Source organism: Antennarius striatus, chromosome 7 (assembly GCF_040054535.1).
Source record: "Antennarius striatus isolate MH-2024 chromosome 7, ASM4005453v1, whole genome shotgun sequence".
Lineage (NCBI taxonomy): Eukaryota > Metazoa > Chordata > Actinopteri > Lophiiformes > Antennariidae > Antennarius > Antennarius striatus.
The window spans coordinates 6474215-6496833 of NC_090782.1; the positions used below are offsets into that span (position 1 = coordinate 6474215).

The window sequence follows — 22619 nt, forward strand, 5'->3', positions numbered from 1 at the left end:
CAGGATGGTCTTTTTCTCACACACACAAACACAGTCACACACACACACAGAGAGAGAGAGATAGAGAGAGAGAGAGAGAGAGAGAGAGAGAGAGAGAGAGAGAGAGAGAGAGAGAGAGAGAGAGAGAGAGAGAGAGAGAGAGAGAGAGAGAGAGAGAGAGAGAGAGATGAAGTTGTGACTGATGCCACAATCAGTGAATTATTAACACCATTTTGACAACATACAACAGATCAGAACAAACGTGATCACTTTTGGAATCACATTTCTGCACACCCATCAGTGCACCCTATGTTCACCAGATAGATGGCATTTGTGAGGGGACTGGAATTGGGATTTGGGCTAAATTTTGAATTTAACCACATCAACAATACATGAATTCCAAAAGTACAAAATCTTGAAAGGTTTCTATGTTTGGTTGAAAAGGGAAAATGAAGGCATCAGTGGTTCAATTCTAAAGAAAATAGGACTAATTCTCACAGTTTAAACATTTAGAAGAGTAATACATTAATCAAACACCGTGATGATAACAGCTGTTTGATGAGGAGACGCTAAAACACTTTAAATTGAATTTTAAAAATTTATAAATGCGTATGTTTCCTACATTTTGTCCATTGGTTGTGGTTTAATAAGTGACCATTTTAATGGATTCATTTTGTGATGGTCTATTCTTGGCACCTGACAGCAGAATATGCTACAACAATTACTGATCTCATAAATCCAACCCCCCAATTTTGATATAGCTGTTTTGGATGGATTTTCATGTTTCTTTAGCTGATTTTCCCAAGTTGTGGTTCAGATCTGTGCTACATCTGGATAGAAATAGTTTGTGCTTCCCTGCCATTTGAAGACTTGCATGAAGAGACCAGAGGGTTTAGCATTTGGTGATATCAACAATTTTGCAGAGAGGAAATGAAAAAAACAATGAACTAAAAGATTTCAGGTCACACTGAATAATGAATTACTAGTGATATTACTGATGCTTGTCCACATCAGTTCTTTGGTACTGTCAAATATTTTGCAAATATTTTGTGTGTGCATTCATTCGCCTGCAAGTATTGGTTATGTTAAGCCAGACATCACTGATGTGGTTAAATTCAATGTTGAGTTCACCCTCAAGTTAAAGAGTCAACAGGTTTCTTTAACCAAACCTGTCTCCTGTCTTCTGTGCTGTTCTGGTGTGTGACTTTAATCACAGATTGTCTCCCAGCTTTAGCAGTGAGGAGTCTCGTGAGCAATCCTGTGAGTCACAGTGACGCTGGCAGTCTGCCTCAAACTCAAACATGCATGTAAAAATAGACATGGAGACAGAGTGTGATGCTCCACGCCTGTACAACTTTGCTCAACTCCAGATTAGATTCAAATACTTAAGTTTATTTTTGAGAGGTGAAAATCAAAATAAATCACAGTGGGTCTGAGTGTGGCTTATTTGAAATCTGTGACTTGTCTGCTGCCATGGTATGTGTGAGTGTGTGTTGAAGGGAGAGTGCATCAATAAATACACAAACATACATCGAGTAAAGCCAGGGATTTGATCTCCATCTGGATCCATTCAAGCCTAAGGAATGAAAGCACTGATACACTAAACATCAGTTGAAATTAAGAAAACCAAATCATCTGTTCTTGCAATATGTGTAAAAAGATCAACTAAAAGATTGACTGAATAGATTCAACTGACTGCCGCACCAGACATGACACTGCACAGGTCAGCATCTCACTTGAACCAGCCGATCAATACAAAGGATGAACATTGAGGTTGAGTCACAACCTGCTGTAATACATTCAGTACATCTCTACTGGAAAATACAGAGGCAGACTGATACGTTTATAATACCCGTATGTAATGAGGAGAGGGTCAAACATACCTCATGTATAATATTTAGGGGAATGCTTGCTGTAGTTTGCAAAGCACAAGGCAACAATTTCTTCAGCTACATTTGCTCCAAAAATAAAAGCAAAAAATCAAAGCAATGAGGGGAAAATGTTTCTCAACTGCGTTTTAATGAGAATGCGTCCATAACTCCCCCTGAGGACACCGAGGTCATTTCCTCTCTAATTTTAGGGTTCTATTTTTCATCACGGATACAATTGAGTTGTTATAAAATTAATGGTGCTTCTCAAGACTATATTGAAATGGCAGGTGCTATATAGAAATAATTCACAACCCAAAATGTACTGTTAATTACCACAAAAATATAATTAAAATGTTGAAATTTATGCGCTCATGTGAATGGATTATAACCCACATCAGAGCAGAGGAACAGCAAAGTGACACACAAATCACTTAAGTTCAAACATGTCCAAAAATGACACAATATCCTAATTGAAGAACACCTATGGGCCTTTAAAACCCACATCTGAAAGTTCATAGACTCCTAGTATGCAGTGTTTGAGGAGATGTGAATAGATCCTTATATACTGTATGGGAGAGCATTCTGATGCATTGACAAGACCTGCATGTTTAAGACCTTGCCAAAGGGAGCATGAAAATAACTCAATTGTCTATTAAAATTAACGAGCATTTGAATGTTCCTGTGTGCTCTGATGAAACAAATATTAAATTCATTCATCAATTATTTAGAGGTGTACCTTCTCAATGGGAACCTTCCTGCTGCGGGAAATCCCAGCAGGGATCAGACAAGAGGAGCAGCTGCCAGTCCTCACCAGGCCTGCCACTCGTGCTACATGCTTAATTACCCCCGCCGCCTTCGCTTCCAGACCTCGATCAGCCTCCCATCGACTCGGACCTCATGTAGACAGACGGAGTCACACGCACATATAGATGCACATTTAACCAGCTCTTGGTGTGGTGAGCATATAGAGGCACAAGAGAGCGGATGTGCTTAAGTGACATCAAAACATAATCCAATATTGGCCCACGCATCTGTAGCGATGCTCAAACACAGACACATCTGGAGGATTCCTGAGCTGAGCACCAGACGACACCGAACAGCACAGAGAAGAAGAGCCTGTTGCAGCAAGATGACGCTCACGAGTTATGCTCAACGGAGACACAAGGTTGACCTTTCACAGGATGTCATGCAGAGATTTTGTGTGTGTGTGTGTGTGTGTGTGTGTGTGTGTGTGTGTGTGTGTGTGTGTGTGTGCAGGCACTAATAGTGTTAATATAATGGAACATTTAAAAAACTAAATAGCCAGGTATTTATGCAATTTTGCAAGTAGGCTGACCCTGTGTCCTAAAAATTACGGACTCATCACTAAAAAGTTGTTTGAAAGAAACACTACACTAATGTACTATAGACAGACAGGCAGACAGACAGACAACAACAACAGCAAAAACAAAAACAAAAACAATAATAATAATAATAATAATAATAATAACAATAATAATAATAATAATAATAATAATAATAATAATAATAATAATGAATTGAATTGTCATGATCACCACATTTTGTTTGTTTATATATACAGTATATATATATATATATTTTTTTTTCTGTTTGTGTATGAATCAAACATACATGTATGAGCGACACTCTCATCACAGCCAGTGGATGTTTTCTAGAACGCAGCAGCACAGAGCTCCACATGACTCCATTCAAAACCGTATTAGCAAACAATGTAATGCAGGATAAGCAGCTGAGTAATGACTGGGTGTAATATCATACGACACAGAGATCAGACGTCATTACATTTAATTCCAGTTAATGTTTGATAATCAGATACAGGAGGGCTCATCAGATATAATGAGACACTCCCTACATAACACCATATTAACCTGGAGGTTAGGCAGTCTGACTTGTTTCCTCCTGGTCACTACAACAGATTCAACATGTTGACTTCAGGTCCTCTGAAGTCCACATAATGCAGAGCATAAAGGAGTGGAGCCATACAGTCTGTTATAACACAAATATACATTTAAACCCATTCTCCTCAGCTGCTGATTAAAATTTATCCCACCTCTATAAAAAAAACCACCATGGACACCGATTGCCAAAAGAAGCACACTCATTCTGTTTGCTGGAGTTTTAACATCAGCAGCCAGTCAACCAGCCAGAAAGCTGTTGAATGAAGCAGAACAATAGCAGTGAAGAGGCCACACCTGGCCTGGACACCAGGTGGGTTGTCGAGCAGCCCAAACACGTCACTAACGGATATTTGTATGTGGTCGTCCTCCTTAGCAACACAAAGAGAAAATAATATGATTTCATAATTTATAATGTCAATAAAACAAGAGTGGGTCGTTAGGTGTGGGAAAGCAGTCAAATAAACCACTGTAATAGCGCTCCTAAAAGTTAATGAAATGGCGTTTTAAAACAGATTTGGATGATGCCCTTATTTAATTACAGGCATTTTTTTATTACATTATAGAAGCCCAGACTGTAATAAATGGATGATAACACAGCTATTCTCAGCAACACAACATTAAGTAGTCAAGAAAAGCCCATCACAGTTTCCCAGATGTCTTACGATCTCAGTCCAAATGGCCAAAATCTCTAGTTAAAACTGAATAAAAGAACAAATCCTCTCTAAAGTAACTGGACATTGAAACAGTCTGACATTCTCCTATTAAAAATGATCACATATTATCAAAATAGTCAGCTCATTCTCCTACTGACCCCTGAATCAATTAATAAACCAATCATTGCCACTGCTGTTGAGTGTCTGATTTGCCAGGAGGGACAATGAGGATGATGACAACAGCAGGTCTTCATCGCCTTTTGTTGACAGATTCACAGAAACTCTTTTGTGTTCTTCTAATCCACTTTCCACTGACACTTTCTCCATCCCCCCCCCAGCAGTGTCCAGATATAGCTATTGTCACAACCTGAGTCAAAAAATACATTTTAATTGGTCCATTTTTTACATAATAAACTACTGAAAAGGTCAGATTTTGTACAATTCTCACGTGATGCTCTGCTCTCCAAGCTCCTGCTTACAGCATTTTGTTGGATTAAGCAATCAATAAAACAATGAGTGGGTATGTGTGTATTTGTAGTGGATGGATTTCTCATGCATCTGGCTGTGTCTGCTCTCCGTGGTGCTGAGATTCCCCACTGACTTCTATCTAGGTTTGGGGGACACAAAGTGATTTTGAAAATGATTTTTCCCCTATGTTCACTCAACCAGAAAGCAGTTTACCTGCTCAGTGATTCACTCCCACACCACTTTGCTGCACATCTCGTGGAAATGTGTTTGAACATTTGACACCTTACCAGTTTAATTTGCGCCACGGAGGGTAAAAGGATATGGCCACTCAGTGATTTTCTTGGCGTACTTCCTGATTATGTTGTCTTCGCCAAAGATGAAGAGTGATCTGTTGACGGTGAAGCAGTTCTCCCTGACCGGGATGGGGTTGTACAAGGCCATGGTGCGGGCGCGCTGCGCCTTGGTCTGCTTGAAGGCTGGGGAGATGCCACCTGTGGACACCGCTGCCCCATCGCGGTTGCGGTTGCGTTCGGACCCTCCATCCCCCGAACTCAACAAGCCCGGGACGTCGTCTCCAAAACGAGCCATTCTGTCAAAAGCAAACCATACGGGAAGGGAACACAAGGTGGGACGAGAGACAGAAAAGGAGGTTAAATAGTCTCCTCGAACGCAGGGCGCGGTGCTGCGCTCACGGCAGCGGAGAGACCAGATCAGAACCACTTTTAGTCCGTCATCAGTTCATTAACAAAAGAAAAAAAAAAAAAAAACGCTGAGCTCAGTGCTTTCCAACTTCAAAATATCTTGAAAACCTGTGATGTTTTTATTTCTGGAGTCAGTCCACTCAGAAAAAACAGTTTGAGACGCACGACGGTTCCCCTCGCTTTCGAGTGCGCTCTACGAATGACACAAATCCATATTCAGTTCTTCCTCATTTAACAACCCCGCGTCCTAAATAGGGATGTTATCAGCTGGGTCATTTCTGCAGCCCTTTACGCATCCAAGCATCTTCCAAAAAAAAAAAAAAAAACGGCAACAGGTCACGTCTTCAGCCATCCTCACCCCCCCACCCCCTCCTGCATGCGCGCAGGCAGGAGAACTGGTTGATCCATGAATATTTAGAGAAACTAGCCCACTGAGTAATTCGCAGCACTTCTCTCATCTGTCCTCTCTCCTCTTCTCTGCTCACCACAACAAGAGCTGCTGCATTCATAAAAGGACCGTCAAAGGAAACTTAATTTTCCACGAAAATTGCCGAACCAAAAAAAAAAAAAAGAAAAGAAAAGAAAAGAAAAATGCACGTCACAAAAAGGAAAGAACAATCATGAATTCGTCTGGTTTGCAGCGGTACAGTGGAAGAAATAACTACCTTGCTCCCACTATGAGGGCAGGAGGAGAGGAGTCAGCAGTGACACGACGTACACACGCACACGCACGCACACACACGCACGCACACACACACACACACACACACACACACACACACACACACACACACCTGACACAAACAGGTCCGCAAAACAAGACTGATAGCAGATAATAAAGAAAAGCCACACATTTGAATGATTGTGTCAAGTGCGCAAATAGACGCTACTACCTCCATCAGGATGAGCAGATATTATATAAAGGAATTATATTTCACATTTACTGAACCTGCTGCTCCATAATTTCCGCATGACTCTGTTTTTGCTGTAATTTTGCTTTTAATACTGTACCCCACCATCTGTGGACCGGGCCACGCAGTCACACTGGTTTTTGGCGCGTCACGCACCTTTGTCACTAAACTACTGGTCACGCATCAGATGCCGAGGGGTGAAAACAAACACCTGTTGTGAAACATTCCGTGCCAACATAACGAGGTGGAGGACAGCAGGGAGCATCTCCGGGTAATTGCAGGGTTTAGACCCTACTATTGCCCAGGCGTGATGGTGAGGAGGAGCTGTGCTCCTGCGCGCTGGCTGTTCAGTCTCTTGGGTATGGAGAGTTTTCATAAAGAACGAGTGGATGTTGGAGAATAGGGGGTGATGCATGTTGGGCTGGAAGGCTGGAGGTGAAATAACAATTATCAGATGTGGAATTCAACTGTAAATGAAGAAGGAATCAAGAAACATTCGATGGATTTAACAACACACCAGTATTTATATGCAAATTTTTGTGGGTAGTTGTAGTCTTGTGAATTTATAAGAATATATTAATTTAATCAAAAACAAAAACACAAGACTTTTTTTAAAAAAAAAACAGTTATTAGGCCACATTCTCAGGCAATCTATTATTAATGTTTCTGTCATGATCGTTGATTACAGCAGTAATCCTCCTCCCCATCATCATGGATTGCCACAGCCTCCAGATGTCGTCCGGCTCATCAGTCAGACCTGCTGCTGAGTCTGTGGATGTTCACACTGCTCACTTAAACAACCCCACAGGCTTCCAGGAACTTTTTCAACAATGATGTCATTCCCCAGCAGAGCAAAACCATTGCATCCAGTCAGCACAGCACCAATGTCAGGTTGTTGATCTTATCATGCCTCAGATTATTTCTTAATGCTCTGTACTGTATATCGGACCAATTATAGGTATAAGGTGTCTTGTCTCCTGTGGTGCAGCAGGAGAACATGTCAACCCTGCTTCTGAATGTCACAAACATGGTCAACAAGAGCATGCGTATTATTCTTCTGGCTACATAACGATGGTGTGAACACAATAAGTTTTGTATGGCGCACTGCTCTGACTCCAACATACCAATGACATGACCCCAATCATGCCTATTCAGCCATGGCGTGCTCATAGACAAAGACATACTGTACGTAGGTGAGAGCTGACAGTGATATTTGGAGACGTAGCCTGTGATCAATGGTGTGTGGCCTGTGACTCATTAGTGTTCCAACACATCATGGGAATTAAAAATAGAACATATACCAGCCAGACTTCTGATGTCTCCTCATTATAAATGGTGAGAACAGATGAGGAAATCTTCCTGTGATTCTCAGTAAGATGACAGAAGAGGCATAGTTTGCTATTCCTGTCTCAGGTGAGTGAGAAAGACGTGTTCTACCACCTTCTCTGTGCAGATAATACTATTGCATGGTTTTCTGGCAGAATGAGAGCGTACCACAGCTACAGCTTTCTTGGCAGGTGAGGGTTGAGTTATTATAATAACGTTTGTTTGAACACACTGGATTAGGGTGGAAGGAAGACTTTCTTTGCTGGAGCTAGGGAGCCATGGTTATAAACTTTCCATTATCAATAAAACTTTGAATGGATTAGTGTTTCTCTTTAAAATTAAAACAAACAACATTCTGACTTCAACTATGGGATATTGTTGTGAAGGAATCTGTATAAACTCCATTGCTTCATTCTTCACAGTTCATGTTCAGTGCTGGTCCTGTATTCACCTTGTTGCTGCATTTTATAAAATCAAGTATTATATTATTATTGAAAGGTAAAGAGAGCTGAGAACCCTCCAATGGTTCTACTCACGCTTTTATATCAAACTTTGCCGAGTTTTGTTGGTGCACAAATTTTGAATGACTTTTATTTCCTTTTCATGTCCTTACTTTCGGCTAAATAATCAAACAGCACTATGTTTCGTAACTTTAGCTTCATTCTCCAGATACCCTTACTTTGAGCCCTGAGCTCCCTCATGGTCAGATCTGCCTGCTCTCAGATCTGTAGATCATCATGTTCTACCTGCTATTAAAAATTGTGGAGCAATTCTAGCCTGCTAAAAAAGTTACAATCAGTGATCTTAACAAGATTGGTGCATGTAGCCACCATTAACATATAATCAGTAATTTCGATTTTCATCCCATCCACCATTGTAAATACTTTGTAATCTTAAGATTTTATGATTGACGTTAAACTTATATTTTGGTCCAGTGACAAACATGAGCTGATGAATCTTAAATAAATTAAAAAAAATATTAAAACATGAGTTGATGGAAATCAACTTATGTTGGTTGTGTGAACTGGATTTTAAAAAGAAATTAATCAGGCAGCTACTCAAAGATTCCAGAGTGCTGACCCTGCTGACTAAGGCAGATGACATCTGGACCATATTGAGTACTATATTTGGAATACAGCACATAGACACACACACACGCACGCACGCACGCACGCACGCACACACACACACACACACACACACACACAAACAGACACACCACAGAGTAGATGCTACCCTTTTAACATGATCTATTAAACTCAGTATTCAAACTGTGATCAAGTGTATTGATCTGTAATCACTATTTTTAGGACATGTCAGTGTCATTATGATCATTCAGTTCTTGTAAGAAATTATAAACCGTATTCTTCTAAGTGACGGTTGTCATTTGAGTACAGTAAGCCGTTATCTAAATGATCACAATCAATGAACAATAACTATGTTTCTGATGACGAGAATCACTTGTGATTAGAAAGAATGTTTTTGCTGACTAAGGCCGGATACAGAAACATGATGCATTACGGAGAAGTTGGCTGAGGATGCAGATGATGTCAGGGAGGGTCTGTAAAATAATACACAACGGAGAGGAAGAGAGACACATGGATGCACTTATGCACAGTCTCTCTCACACACACTCACACACACACTAACACACACACGCACACACACACAAACACACACACACACACACACACACACACACACCTATAAAAGCTCATGAGTTTGGAGTCAGAACGTTTGCCTTCTCTCTTCAGATGGGAGGCACAGAGCTGCTTCCTGAGCAGAAGGACCAGATGATCTGCAGCAGTGAAAGGTTTAAGGATCTCACTCTCTCACCCTGCTTCCTGTCCATGGAACGCTGACTTCATTCATTCATTCATTCATTCATTCATTCATTCATTCATTCATTCATTCATTCATTCATTCATTCATTCATTCATTCATTCATTCATTCATTCATTCATTCACTTACCCAGGCTCAGGTCTCTGGGGGAAACTTGGGACTTTGTCGAGTCAATCAGATCATTTGGAAGATGAGGGAGAAAACAGGTCATTCTGATCAGTTGATTTACTCTCCCATTGTCTAAATTTGTATTATCCAAATATGCTCATATTTCTGCCCCTTTTAAAACTATTCAATGAACTGCTTTAATCTACATCTTAAAAATAATTCTGAACAGTCACTTGTTGTTTTCTCAAAGCACAGAAAAAAATTAGGTGATCACGTGCTTGCTATGTGAATAAGGTTCTGAAAGGTGGCTCTGGCCACATGAAATTAACATATCCTGGTAGTCGGCAGTGGGGGGGAGCGACAGTGGCTCAGTGGTAGAGCGGGTTGTCCAGTGTTCTAAGATCGGCGGTTCGATTCCTGCTCCCGCCCAAAAGCACCTGGAGTGAGCTGACAGTAAGGGGTGTCCGCTCACCTCCGGAGCACTGCCGTGGCGCCCTTGAGCAAGGCGGCATTCCCCTCACAAGTTGCTCATTTGGGCGCTCCACAAAGGGGCTGCCCGCCACTCTCCCTCCCGTTGCATGCTTACAGGCCCCCTTGTGTGTGTTTGTGTGTACTACAGGGGCCTGTACACACTAACATATATATATATATATATATATATATATATATATATATATATATATATATATATATATATATATATATATATATATATATATATATATATATATATATATATATATATATATATATATATATATATATATATATATATGCATTAGTTTGATTAACAAGGATACTAGAGTGTGCTGTCTTAATTTTCCTTTGGGTATCATAATAAGTATATAAAATAAAAATTAGTCTATTTTCATAATCAATAAAACTGTATTTATTAACTTACCAAGCACACAGATCAGTAAGAGGAGAGCTGCTGGTAACTGATCCATCTGTGGGTGTATTCTAACCAAGACCCCAAGATTGATCTGATTCTTCAAACAGAGAGCTGGTTCACCATGCCCAGCAGAGGTCTACCAGAATCTGAATACTAACATTACGTGTACCAACATATGGATTTATCCAAGCTTTCACAGTAATCAACCCTAATATGGAGGGTTTCTTATTTCTGATCACAGTCTGACTATTAGCTAAGGTGCAGCTGTGTATAATCAATCATTTGCATTCTCATTCATGGGTGTCGTTTCAAGGAGGATTGTGCAAATAAATTGATAGGATGACTGCATGTTCTGAAGGATTTATTGGCTTCACTTCACACAGCCTATGAGAGATGTTTGCAAATCCAGCAGGTGCTTTGTCAAGGAAGGTTGTAGCAGGAAAAATAGATGTCTGATAAATTTTACCAAATCCAATCAACAACAAGGTTTAGTAGGATTTGAAGCCAAATTTCAGGCTTTCATCCAGTAGGTGTTGAGCTTAATAGATATGAATTTATGGTGAGTTACTATGAATTCATACATCATTTCATGGATATGACAGAGTGGTGGAAAATGTAGAGCTGCATCAATGCAAAAGAACATTACTGTAGTCTATGTATCTTTACAACTGTTAATTATACAATAATTGACATGAATGAAAACATGAAACAATACTGAAGAATATGACAATGAGCACAGTTCATGTTTTACTCATCTGGATTAAGTTTAGATTGCATAAAATTTGGAGGCATAAATTTAACGATAACAGTGTCAGATTGATTCAAATTTCATGCTTTCATTAACCAGCTTGTATATTATATGATTCATGAACAGCCAAAGACAAACAGTAGACATATCAGGTTTCTCCCATGATGACCCTTTAGCTGGGTCAACAAACCCCAGAATTTCACACGACACAGAAAAGCTCAAGATAAACTCCATAGATGACAAAGCCTGATCTATTGATGTGGTGAGATGAAGGGGCCACAGGGACCGGGCTATATTTAGCTTTATTCACATGGTAATGGTTGGAACATGAGAGGAAGCTTGTGTGTGTGTGTGTGTTGTCTCTGTGTGTGTGTGTGTTCGTGTGTGTGTGTGTGCGTGTGTGTGTGTGCGTGTGTGTGTGTGTGTGTGTGTGTGTGTAGTTTCGCATGGGTTTTGGTGTGTGTCAATGACGAGCTGTACAAGCACCACCTTTTGAATTTCAGGCTTTGTTTTGATCAGAGGAGGAAGAAAAATAACTTGTGGGTTTTGTGGAATCAATAATCACTTACTTCTCAATAATAACACAATATGAACATAGCAGGACTATTAGTCTATTTCCGGCCTTCAGCAGCACCTAAAGGAACCGTGATGAAACACATTTACCCACCAGAATGAGTCCTATGCCTCTCTCTCTGTCTCTCACCATGTATTTCTCCAGCTGCCTTACCCTCTCTGACTCTCATCACCCAACCCAGATTACAGCCTTCCACTGTTGTCTTCATCCCACTTGTTTCCTAGCAACTGAATTGACATGCCCCCTATTCTCAGCCCCATGAATCTGTCACCCTAACCCTAGATTTCTATATGGAATAACCTATATAAATCATTGTTACCCAGGAGGACCTGAATTAAAGTCATTTCCAGGCAAACAAACACATCCACAAGCACGCTGTAAGTGTTGCTGCAGTGAACGGCGCACTACAATCTTCAGTCAGGTCATAAAACAAGTAGAAGCCCTGACAATTATACAGCTGTGTGGTGTGCTTTTTAAATTGAATGGCTGCATTTCGAGAGATAAAGAGTTGTGCTTTATGGTTGTGTGACATTAGCTGCAGACAGCAGAGTCATTCCCCCTTAGTGAAGTTTATCTGCCGCCCCTGTTTGAAATGCATAAGCGTTGGTCATACATTGATAACTTGACTTTTAATTCATCTAACATTTGTATGGATTTATAGGCTACAGTGCAGAAGCACATGGAAATACTTTGGCAGCGTACATGGCCATGCGCTTATAGTAACCAAGGGGTGAAGAAACATTTGACGCAGTATTTTTTACAGTTTTTAAAACATGCCTCTAAAATACTAATGTAAAAAGTTCTTTAACATCTTTTAAAGAACAAGACATAACATTATTGTACTGAGATAGTGAAAACACAGCTCTAGGTCACTGAAAACAATGTTTTACAGTATCAGACGGTGAATATAGTTGCTGTGCAACGTTTGTAAAGATAAAAAGAAAAACATACATTTGTGAAAGATTTTAATTATCACCAATAGGATCAGGAGTTTTTGATGCATCAGTTTTACACTAATTTATGTATAGAAAAAAGGCTGTCAATAATACTTTCTAAAACCTTCCTGAAGCTGAAAAACCCCTTTCCTGAAATAATGAAGTAGGAAATGTTGTTGTTGAGCAATGAATTCCATCTAGTGACAAATAGAGGTACTGCATTATTACGGATAACAAATTCATAATTGTCATTGTATGGATGATAATAGAGTTTCATATATTTGATAACTAATTTGAAAAGCAGAAATTTAAACAATAACATTGTTTAGCCGTCAGTGTTTTTTTTATTTTTTTATTCTGAAGTTACAAAACTGAAATGATAAAACATGATGAAAAAAAGAGGGTAATCACGAAAGCCATGAATAAAAATGTCTCATTCTTCATGTTACATCAAACCATCAATTTAACCATATAGCTATCAGTTTCGAAATTAAGGTGAACAAGACGAGTGTTAATAACCAAACTGCCAGCCCAGCAGATCAATATTTTCAACAAAGGGCTGTAGATTTATCACAGAGGTGTGTAAAGACCTTCAGAAGGCTGCATGGCTGGTGGCAGTGAACCAGGAAAAGAAAAGGAATTTGGCAGAGTCATACAGGCAAGAGGAGTAAATGAAAGCTTCCAAACTGGACCTCTGGTATTGCCTCCTGTTCCCCATTCTGACTTCACTGCACCACTGATACAAAGACCAAAACAATATCAATAAGTCTGGCTTTTCACACAGTCATTGAAAATAACCCCAAATACTCTCAACAATTATTAAAAAAAAAAACTATTTCAAAGATAATGCAGGAGGCTGACCCAGCTACGCTGAGTTTTGGTTTTTTTTTACGCCGCAGAAGCATTACGAGTGGCTTCAGGGGCAGCTGCTCTGATCTGAAAAGCACACTATGCACCCAAGCTCCAGTGAAGCAACAAGGACTGATTACAGATTCCCTCTGATGGGCTGAACAATGTTAATTCATCACACACAGTAAAATTTATCACACGCTTTTTGTGTCTACTTGTCATATGGTGATGATGTTTCACAGTATGCAGTGAGATTTCAATGTGCCAAATCAAAATTTTTAAAAATGTAAAATGTGAGGTGCGATGTTGTTTTCTTTTTCTCAGTGCACCTCTCCATAATTCATTCTCACTGAAATACACCCTGTAAATTCTTCCAGGTGAATACTTTCAAAATACTTTACTTTACTTTACCTCATATACACTCATATTGATAAAGACAAATTATTCTTTCACAGTCTGAAGGCCATTTGTCTAATGAATACGTGCATACGTGTGTCTGTGAAGCACAGAGTTCTCTTAAGCTCCACTAGGGGTCATGAACATGCTGCTGAAGACACAGTTTGCTGCTAGATTTGATATTTACGATGAAGAATTTGCTTACCCAGCATCCTTCTCCCCATTTGTTAAACCTACTACCCCTTGGAGCAAAATAAGTCACGCAGCTGCAACATTTGAGCTCCTTGAGACATATTGTGTGTTTGGCTCGTTGCCCTGCATAGTGCTTTCACACTAATGTGTGGGTCTAGATGTTGACCACTTGCCACACAACCAATCACTGAATGTAATCCTAAAATAGGAGCCAAAAAAAGCCAATTTAGATATAACTAAGTCTCCAGGCTAAACCCATTTGGCTTGAAAGCACCAGCAGCTGAAAGAAATCCTGTTGCACTACAAAGGTATTATTTCCTCCAATAAGCTAACAGCATTGAACTCTAAGGGAACTGCACCAGCATCTTTGATATTTAAATCTCAAGCTTTGAATAAACAGACGGGAGAGAATTCATGCATCATTTGCGCACATTCATCATCCTCAGTGTGTCAGGACTTGGACTTCAATGTCAAAAAAAAAAGCCTGGTTAGTTTGAGCATGAATTGATATATTCAATGTATATATCACTGAATGCGGTATTGAAAATTGAATATATATTGAATATATATATTCAATATATATTCAATAGAATACATATTCAATGATATATATGGGTTCATACAGTATATATAAGATATATAGAGCAGCTTTTCAGAAATGTTTCTGATATTTATGGGAAAACCGTTTTGACTGGTTGTTGTATTTTTAATCTGACATTTTGCCACCTGAATCATTCAAAAATTCCTTCCTCGATTTAGCTAATAGCCTGTGTCTATTTTAGAATGGGGGTAGGGCAGGTCATTTCTCTAGCCACATATCATGCCATCAGAACCTTTTTATTTATTTGTAAGTGCGTACATGGAGTTGGACCAGGTTGACAGGTCACAATGATTGCTCTCCTTAATGGTTTTATAGCACTGAGTGCTGTGAGAGGTTCAGACAGGCTGCTTCTTCTTCTTCTGGCAGAACCAGCTGCTCAGAAAAAAAAAAAATCTTTCTGCGGCAAATAAAGGTGACAGAGAGAAGGTAAATTATGTGAAAATGACACAACATAAATTCACTTTTATTTTCATAAGGAATGATCGGAGATGCTTCCAGGCCCACGAATGAAAGATTTCTTAATATACTGCTGATATAACTGAGTGATGAGACTCCAGCTTTTGTTTTATAAAAAGTTAAGACAGATATACTACCTGAGCATATGCACTGAAAAATCAATCATTCAATTCATCCATTAAAAGTCCGAAATGTTATATTTAAGAGATTACTCATGGGATATTAATAAGCAATAGATCTGGTCAAAAATGCTAATAAATATTAAACGTTTGTGTGTGTGTGTGCGTGTGTGTGTGTGTGCGTGCGTGCGTGCGTGTGTGTGTGTGTGTGTGTGTGTGTGTGTGTGTGTGTGTGCATGTGTGCGTGTGTGTGTGTGTGTGTGTGTGTTTGGCCCATAGTAAATGAAATAGAACAACGTTGTCAGGTGATGTTAAATCGCAGGTTAACAGTCATATTTCATGCAAGGTTCCCCAGCAGCTATTAGGAGAAAATCAGGGCAACGCTGAAAGAATGGGGAGCAAGGAATGGGGGCATGGAGATTGGGTCAACATGGTCACATGAGAATGCGCTGCAGACCATGTGAGGCTGTGGAGCTCTGAAAGAAAAAAAATCACCATAGAACTGAAACATGAAATGGTTGAAGATGGGTTGGTGGGCAGAGATAAATCCAATCATCTGGGAGCTTTGTCCTGGAATGACTTAAAGACATGCAGAATGATTCTAAGAATGACTTTATTGTCTTTAGTGGTCAGGAAATTGACAGTTGTCTGGACTATTACTGAATATTTTGGCAGTAAGGCCCACTTCCAAATGATGACTGCTGATCCTTGGATCAATCACCAGGTCAAAATTTTAACTCGTCCTGTATTTTTAGCTTTTGATCAAATACCTTTTTAATTATTTAGTCTTAATTTGACCTGGTATCCCATTGAGACCTGGCCAACACAAAATTTTGGATAAAATTGCATAAATTAATGATAAAAAAGACAAGACCAAATATGCACATTGATAACCTTGATTCAAAGGATATCACCAAAGTTGAGGACTTATTTAGAGTCACACATTGTTCCTAGAAGAGGGCACAGAAAACCTGAAAGCCTTCTCTTAAAGTTCTGTTCTGGATTGGAAAACATTCAAAAGTTAAAGTCCTGAGAATGATATTGTGATTTCCACATTTTCAGGTTCATTGGGAAGAGAAATGATTAAAAAAAAACACATAGCAGATGATGGCCTCGTAAATAAAAACCTGCCAGTGAGAAAGGCAGTATGTACATAAAGCGGGTCATTTAATCTGGGAATATAAAACACAGTGGTGAGTGACATTGTCCTCAGTTTGTCATGAATCTCAGAGCTCTCTGAACCTCACTGTACAGAAGGCAAAGAGCAGAGGCATTCAGAGACTCACCACAATCAGACAAGTGAAACAGCAGAAACCAGCCATTTTCCTTTTACGTGCTCATAAAAGTCTGTTTCATAGTGACATGTAAAAAGTGATTTGAGTGCAACAAGCAGGAGCTGCCCGCCACTTTACCTCCCCCTGCATGTGTACAGGCCCCGTGTGTGTGTGTGTGCGTGCGTGCGTGCGTGTGTGTGTGTGTGTGTGCAGAGCCTGTACACACTAACATACTGTATATGCATGCGATTTGACTAACTAGAGTGTGCCACTAATTTCTTTTTGGGGATTAATGAAGTATATAAAGTAATTAAAAAAGAAATGAGCAGTATGTTAGTATTATAATTGTTAGCATACTGCTTTTAGTATGTAGCTCAAAGTTACACTAACTAACACTAACACTTTCTCATGTTTCTTTTTACTGACAATAGCCAATAGGAACTTACAAAATAAAGAAAGGAACAGAAAGAGGGACAATAAGGTGAAACAAATGTCAGAACTGTATTGGTGGATGTATGCAATAATAAAAATGTGACTTCTTAAATGCTAACTCACTTTTCATTATTCTCTGAAATGTCTTTAATAGGTGAAACCGAAGCGAATGATGAATCTGCAGTAAATCCTGCAATAAAAAATTCATTTCATTAATCAAGGGCTTTATTCAAAACACACACACACACACACACACACACACACACACACACACACACACACACACACACACACACACACACACACACACACACACACACTCAGCAATAGTTTGTCATCCGCATAAAGGAAGTCAAATAGAAAGAAAGACAGAAAGACGGGGGGGGGGGGTAGAGTATGTCATCTTTTACTGACAAGTACTCTAAATACAGCACAAACAAAATACAGGTACATCCTTGTTAAAACACAAATATGCCAACTTAAATGAGATGAAACAAGCGAGTGTGCCAGAGAGCAAACACATGACACCTCTCCCTCCCTCTCAATAACGACACCTTCTCTCCTCTGCATATTGTCTGACAGATGCATGGTTTTTGCGATGTGGAAAATGACTTTTCTGTGTGTCATCATTAATAATTCACTCATGACAAACAACTCTGACATTTACACTGCACTGGGTGTCTGTGTGACACTGACAGGGAGGAGATAATGAAGGAGAAGGAGACCGTTGGAAAGAGTAACAAACGTTCTCTCAGTTGTATCATGATAACATAGAAAAGGGTTCAAATTTAACAAGTGTGAAACGTTTTGCATTGAATCATTGATTAACGGATTTGCTGGCCGAAATCAACAGTTGACCTACTGTGTTATTGTAGAACAATGAAGACGTACCCACTTAAGAATGAGATAGAGCCCTTTAAACAAGTCCTGTGAAATTGGTTTCAATGAATGAAAAAGGGCAGCATTTAGATATTTAGAATGGCAACATCTGTATGAAACATCACACAACCCTTAAGATTTTGAAAAGAAAATTTTAAATAAAAAAAATAGTGAACTGAGGGCAAACATGACAATTTAGTGAAGGACTCTGTAATTTCCATACATCCCTCCTAGATAGTTGCACTAACAGCACGAGCTACGAATAAAGAAAATGAGAGTCTTGTAGTGCAGCTGGTCGCCTATCAGAGCTGTTGTTTTATGGGTTGATACACAGCAAAGCAGATGCACTGCAAGCAGTATTGGTGTCAACATTTCTATTACTAAATGAATACTTCTCTGTGTTGATAGACAGACAAGCTAATATGAAAACAACAATTTTAACTGGACAGCGCAGATACTTGTAAATGGTATTCGAAACTTTGTCTGAGAATATTCCACCAAAGTCAAATAGATGTCAGATAAAAATTACTCACACACAAAAAAAATTGGGTTCAGGGACACAAAGACCATTGAATGTGAGGAAACTGACATAAAAATGGATCGAGTTCCAATGTTCATTCATTCATTTTCTGAGCTGCCAATTATTAATTACACTCACATTCATGCCTATGGGCAATTTACAATCACCAGTTCATCTATATTGCATGTCTTTGGTGGTGGGAGGATATGGGACCTTTTTGCTGGGAGCCAACAGTGCTACCCGCTGTGCTACCTCGCTACCCCAAGTTCCATATGCACACTTGATCATTTCCAACCATAAAATTTTAAGGCATATACATTTTTATTTTCATCTTTGAAGCATGAAATTTGTAGCTTATTGAATAGACATTTAGATGAATGATATCTTATTGTGTGGGCGGCACGAAGGAGCAGTTGGTAGGGATGTTGCCTCACAGCAAGATGGTTGTGGGTTCACTTCCTTTCTGTGTGCAGTATGTTCTCCCAGTTCTCTGGCTTCTTCCCACCTCCAAAAACATGCAGGTTAGCTGGAGTGGTCACTCCACATTGTCTCTATGTGTGACTGTCAGCGTGAGTGGTTGTATATTTCTCATCTTTTCTGCGATGAGCTGGCTTCTCATCCGTGGTGTACCCTACCCCTCACCCGAGCCATGGGGTGGATAGAAAAGATGATTACACTCATCTCATCTTCAAGTAGATGGATGGATATCATGATATCAACAAGTACATCGAAATCATGTTTTACAATAATTACTTCTCATAAACGGTTTTCAAAAAGTCTCTCGTCTGTTAAACAATAGTCTCCAGCTTAAGGCTGTATCAGATAAATACTGACAAACTTTAGCATTTCAGCATGTTAACATCTGCTATTTGGTCATTAACTCAGTATAACTGAATCTAATAAAATTATCATTAGGTTTTCCAAGTGTCTGGTCATGAACCAAAGTACTTGCCGAATTAAAATGCCCAAATACCAACATGAAAAATGTAGAAATGATTATGTGACATGTAGATTATCTCAAAAATAACATTTTTAGGCATCATTCAGTCGCTGCAATTTCAATGTCACCTCAATATATCCAGTAGTTGATAAGGTATTTCATTCTGCATGGTTAGACAGTGTTATTTTTCTCTTTTGTAGCGTGTCTAAAAGGAAAGTCAGTCGGTTATGATTTATGTCGATGCTTTGCTTCTAGCAGATTTCAACACAAAGCCAGGAATCTCACTGATCCTCTTACCAGTGGAAAAATAATGAGGCCTGTACTTGGTGTGGAAAGAATGAAAACATTCCTGTAAAAAGGTAATTTTCCTAATGCAATTTGGTCAGAGACGTTATAGATGGCCGGCAGCACAGACACTGTGCTCCAATATAGTTGTAATCAGAGGTAATGAAGATCACACACATCACGTCCAGGTCTGCGAACACCCCTGCAGAAAAGAGAACCAACTCGAACCACTAAGGCACAGCCCTGCAACTACCTGTACTTACCACGTAATGCGTTGCATGTACATACTATGATTTACACCCATACTAACGATGGCACAGAGGCTGCAGCAATGAGCTGGTGTCTCCATCTTTCATCTGCAACCACTCCTCCATTCCCACTCTCTCATCCTCCTGCCTCCCCATTGCTCTTTGTCCCTATTCCTCATCCAAGCTACTTTTCTTCTGTTTCCAGAACTGTCTTTCTCCACCTTTACAGTAGATGACCTCAGATTTTACATTCTTTCCCCATCCACAAACCCACTGCTTTTCTGTGTTTGATCCTCGGTTGCCTCTTCATCTTAAAAAGCCTTTTTATACTTTGCACTAAAATCAGTGAAATGCACCAGCACTCCATCAATCATCCACACTGGAGCTCTGTCCCCCATGATCCTGTTATCCTTTGTGACAAGGAAATGTGAAGCCTGGCAAAATTCTGGAATTCCTGTGCAACGTAATTAGTTTGCATTCAACTGAAAGAGTTTGTCGTATTTTCTCTAAGGAACAAAAGTCAGCTTTGATTTGAAGCAGATAAGTCTGAGAGGAGACGTAACAGAGTGCTGCCTGCTGTAATTATTAGTAATCACATACTTTTGGACATGACTTGTTAGGAGAAGGTTCACGTTTTAAGAGTTTAAATGATGGTAAAATAATAATGATGTAACTGATCTCACATCACCAACTTGGGCCCAACACCAAGGTAACAAAGTCAAACACCATCAAAGATAATTTCATTCATGTAAACACAAATTACACGCAGTTATCTCAGTATTAGGGACATGATTAAATAAAATAGTGCTCAGTCTTCTCTCTTTTAATAACGAAATTAAGATGTTTAGTAAATTCTCTCCAGAGATGGTGGAGCGCTGCTTTTTCATTGTGATGGCTTTCAGACTGTTGAGTTTAATCCACTGTGCGTCGTGTTCCTGTAAACACGTAAAGATGGAGCAAGAAAGGAAAGCAAAACAAGAAATCAATTTAAAACTAACATGAGGCCTTTCTCCTGTATATACCCACACACACACACACACACACACACACACACACACACACACACACACACACACACACACACACACACACACACACACACACACACACACACACACACACACACACACACACACACTACACGCCACAAAATGACTGTTTGTTCCCACAATACATTAGAATCTTGGAACAGACACACATTTGAAGTCGTTGGAAAGCTGGCTTTGTCCTTACATCGGTTAGCCTCGCCACTCTTTCAGGTTTGCTCAGGCATAAATTCAGTCAAGTTACAGATAATGACTCCTGAATTCATTACCACTACTCTAACTGCCCTGAATGTCTGGCTTGCAACAGAAGTGTTTACATCAGTCAAAGCATTCTGGAAATGGGGCTGAAATAATGTGTTGTACAGGAAAATTTTAACTAAATAAAATAAATAAATGAAACACTAATAATTATTTCAGGTTAGTGGCAAATTTTCTTTCTAATGTTGCTTTATTTGTAACACACATATAATTATATACAAAACATTGAAAACTCCCTGCAGCTGATGAACTGGAGCAATTCAAAAGATCATTTCAGCGTGGCAACACAAACACTTTGAACATGAGAGAAACGGAGCACTTCTATCACATAGAGCACCAAGTTTAAATAAATATACAGCATGTTTGTTGGTCTTCTGTATTTATAACCCATGTCAAATCCACTACATAGTGAAATGTCTGATTTGTGCAGTCTGATTTCTGTCTGGAGCTCTAAGGCCATATGTAAGTGCTATTATTATATTCACACACACACTCTTATTAGAAAATCTTGGCAAATTTGGACAGAGATCATTTTGGAAATATCAAACCAATCCGTTCATGACATATTGGGAAATTTGACGTGATGATTAAGCCACAGAAACCATCAAGGAATGAAGCCATTAAGAAGTGCCCTCTGAGAGTCTAAGAGATAATCCCTTGTAAAACATATTTATTTTTCTAATCCCAGATACACTTCCTTGTTAAATACAGGGAGAATAAAAAGCACTTATTTGAACAACAACTGCAATTTTACATTTACATTTGATTATCTGCCCCAAACATCATAACATCTGGCCTGCTGTCGCGATATCTTGCTGACTAAATTGAAAGAAGTGACAAACCTAGCAATGACTAAATAATATAGCCATTCTTCTTTTATAATATTCCATTCTTGGTCTGACATCAGACTAATTTCCTGTGAAAAACAAAAGCAGGTGCACTCTTTGGCTCAGGTGCAATATCTCATTTCCCATCCTTCTGTCAGGAGGCTGTGGGTTTGGCACTAAGTGGTCCTGAGAGGTGGATGTTCATGGTTGTAACGGATACTGACTCACTCTGGTCATTGTCCTTTCAGCAGCAGAAATGGAGATCTGTCATCTATTATTCTAATAATTACACTGGGCAGGGCAGAGCGTTATCCGGTCTGTGACTGAGCATCTCTACAGCCTTTGGGATCCTTTATTCAACCACACCAA

General features: G+C 39.4%; 1 protein-coding gene across 1 annotated transcript in view; it reads right to left on the reverse strand.

Annotated features, from left to right (window-relative positions):
* LOC137598535 (voltage-dependent R-type calcium channel subunit alpha-1E) overlaps positions 1–22619 on the reverse strand; it is an 81075-nt gene that overhangs the window by 46674 nt on the left and 11782 nt on the right. Inside the window, exon 3 of the mRNA XM_068318783.1 lies at positions 5213–5479. Coding sequence (XP_068174884.1) covers positions 5213–5479 — 267 coding nt within the window. The remainder of the gene's footprint in view (positions 1–5212; positions 5480–22619) is intronic.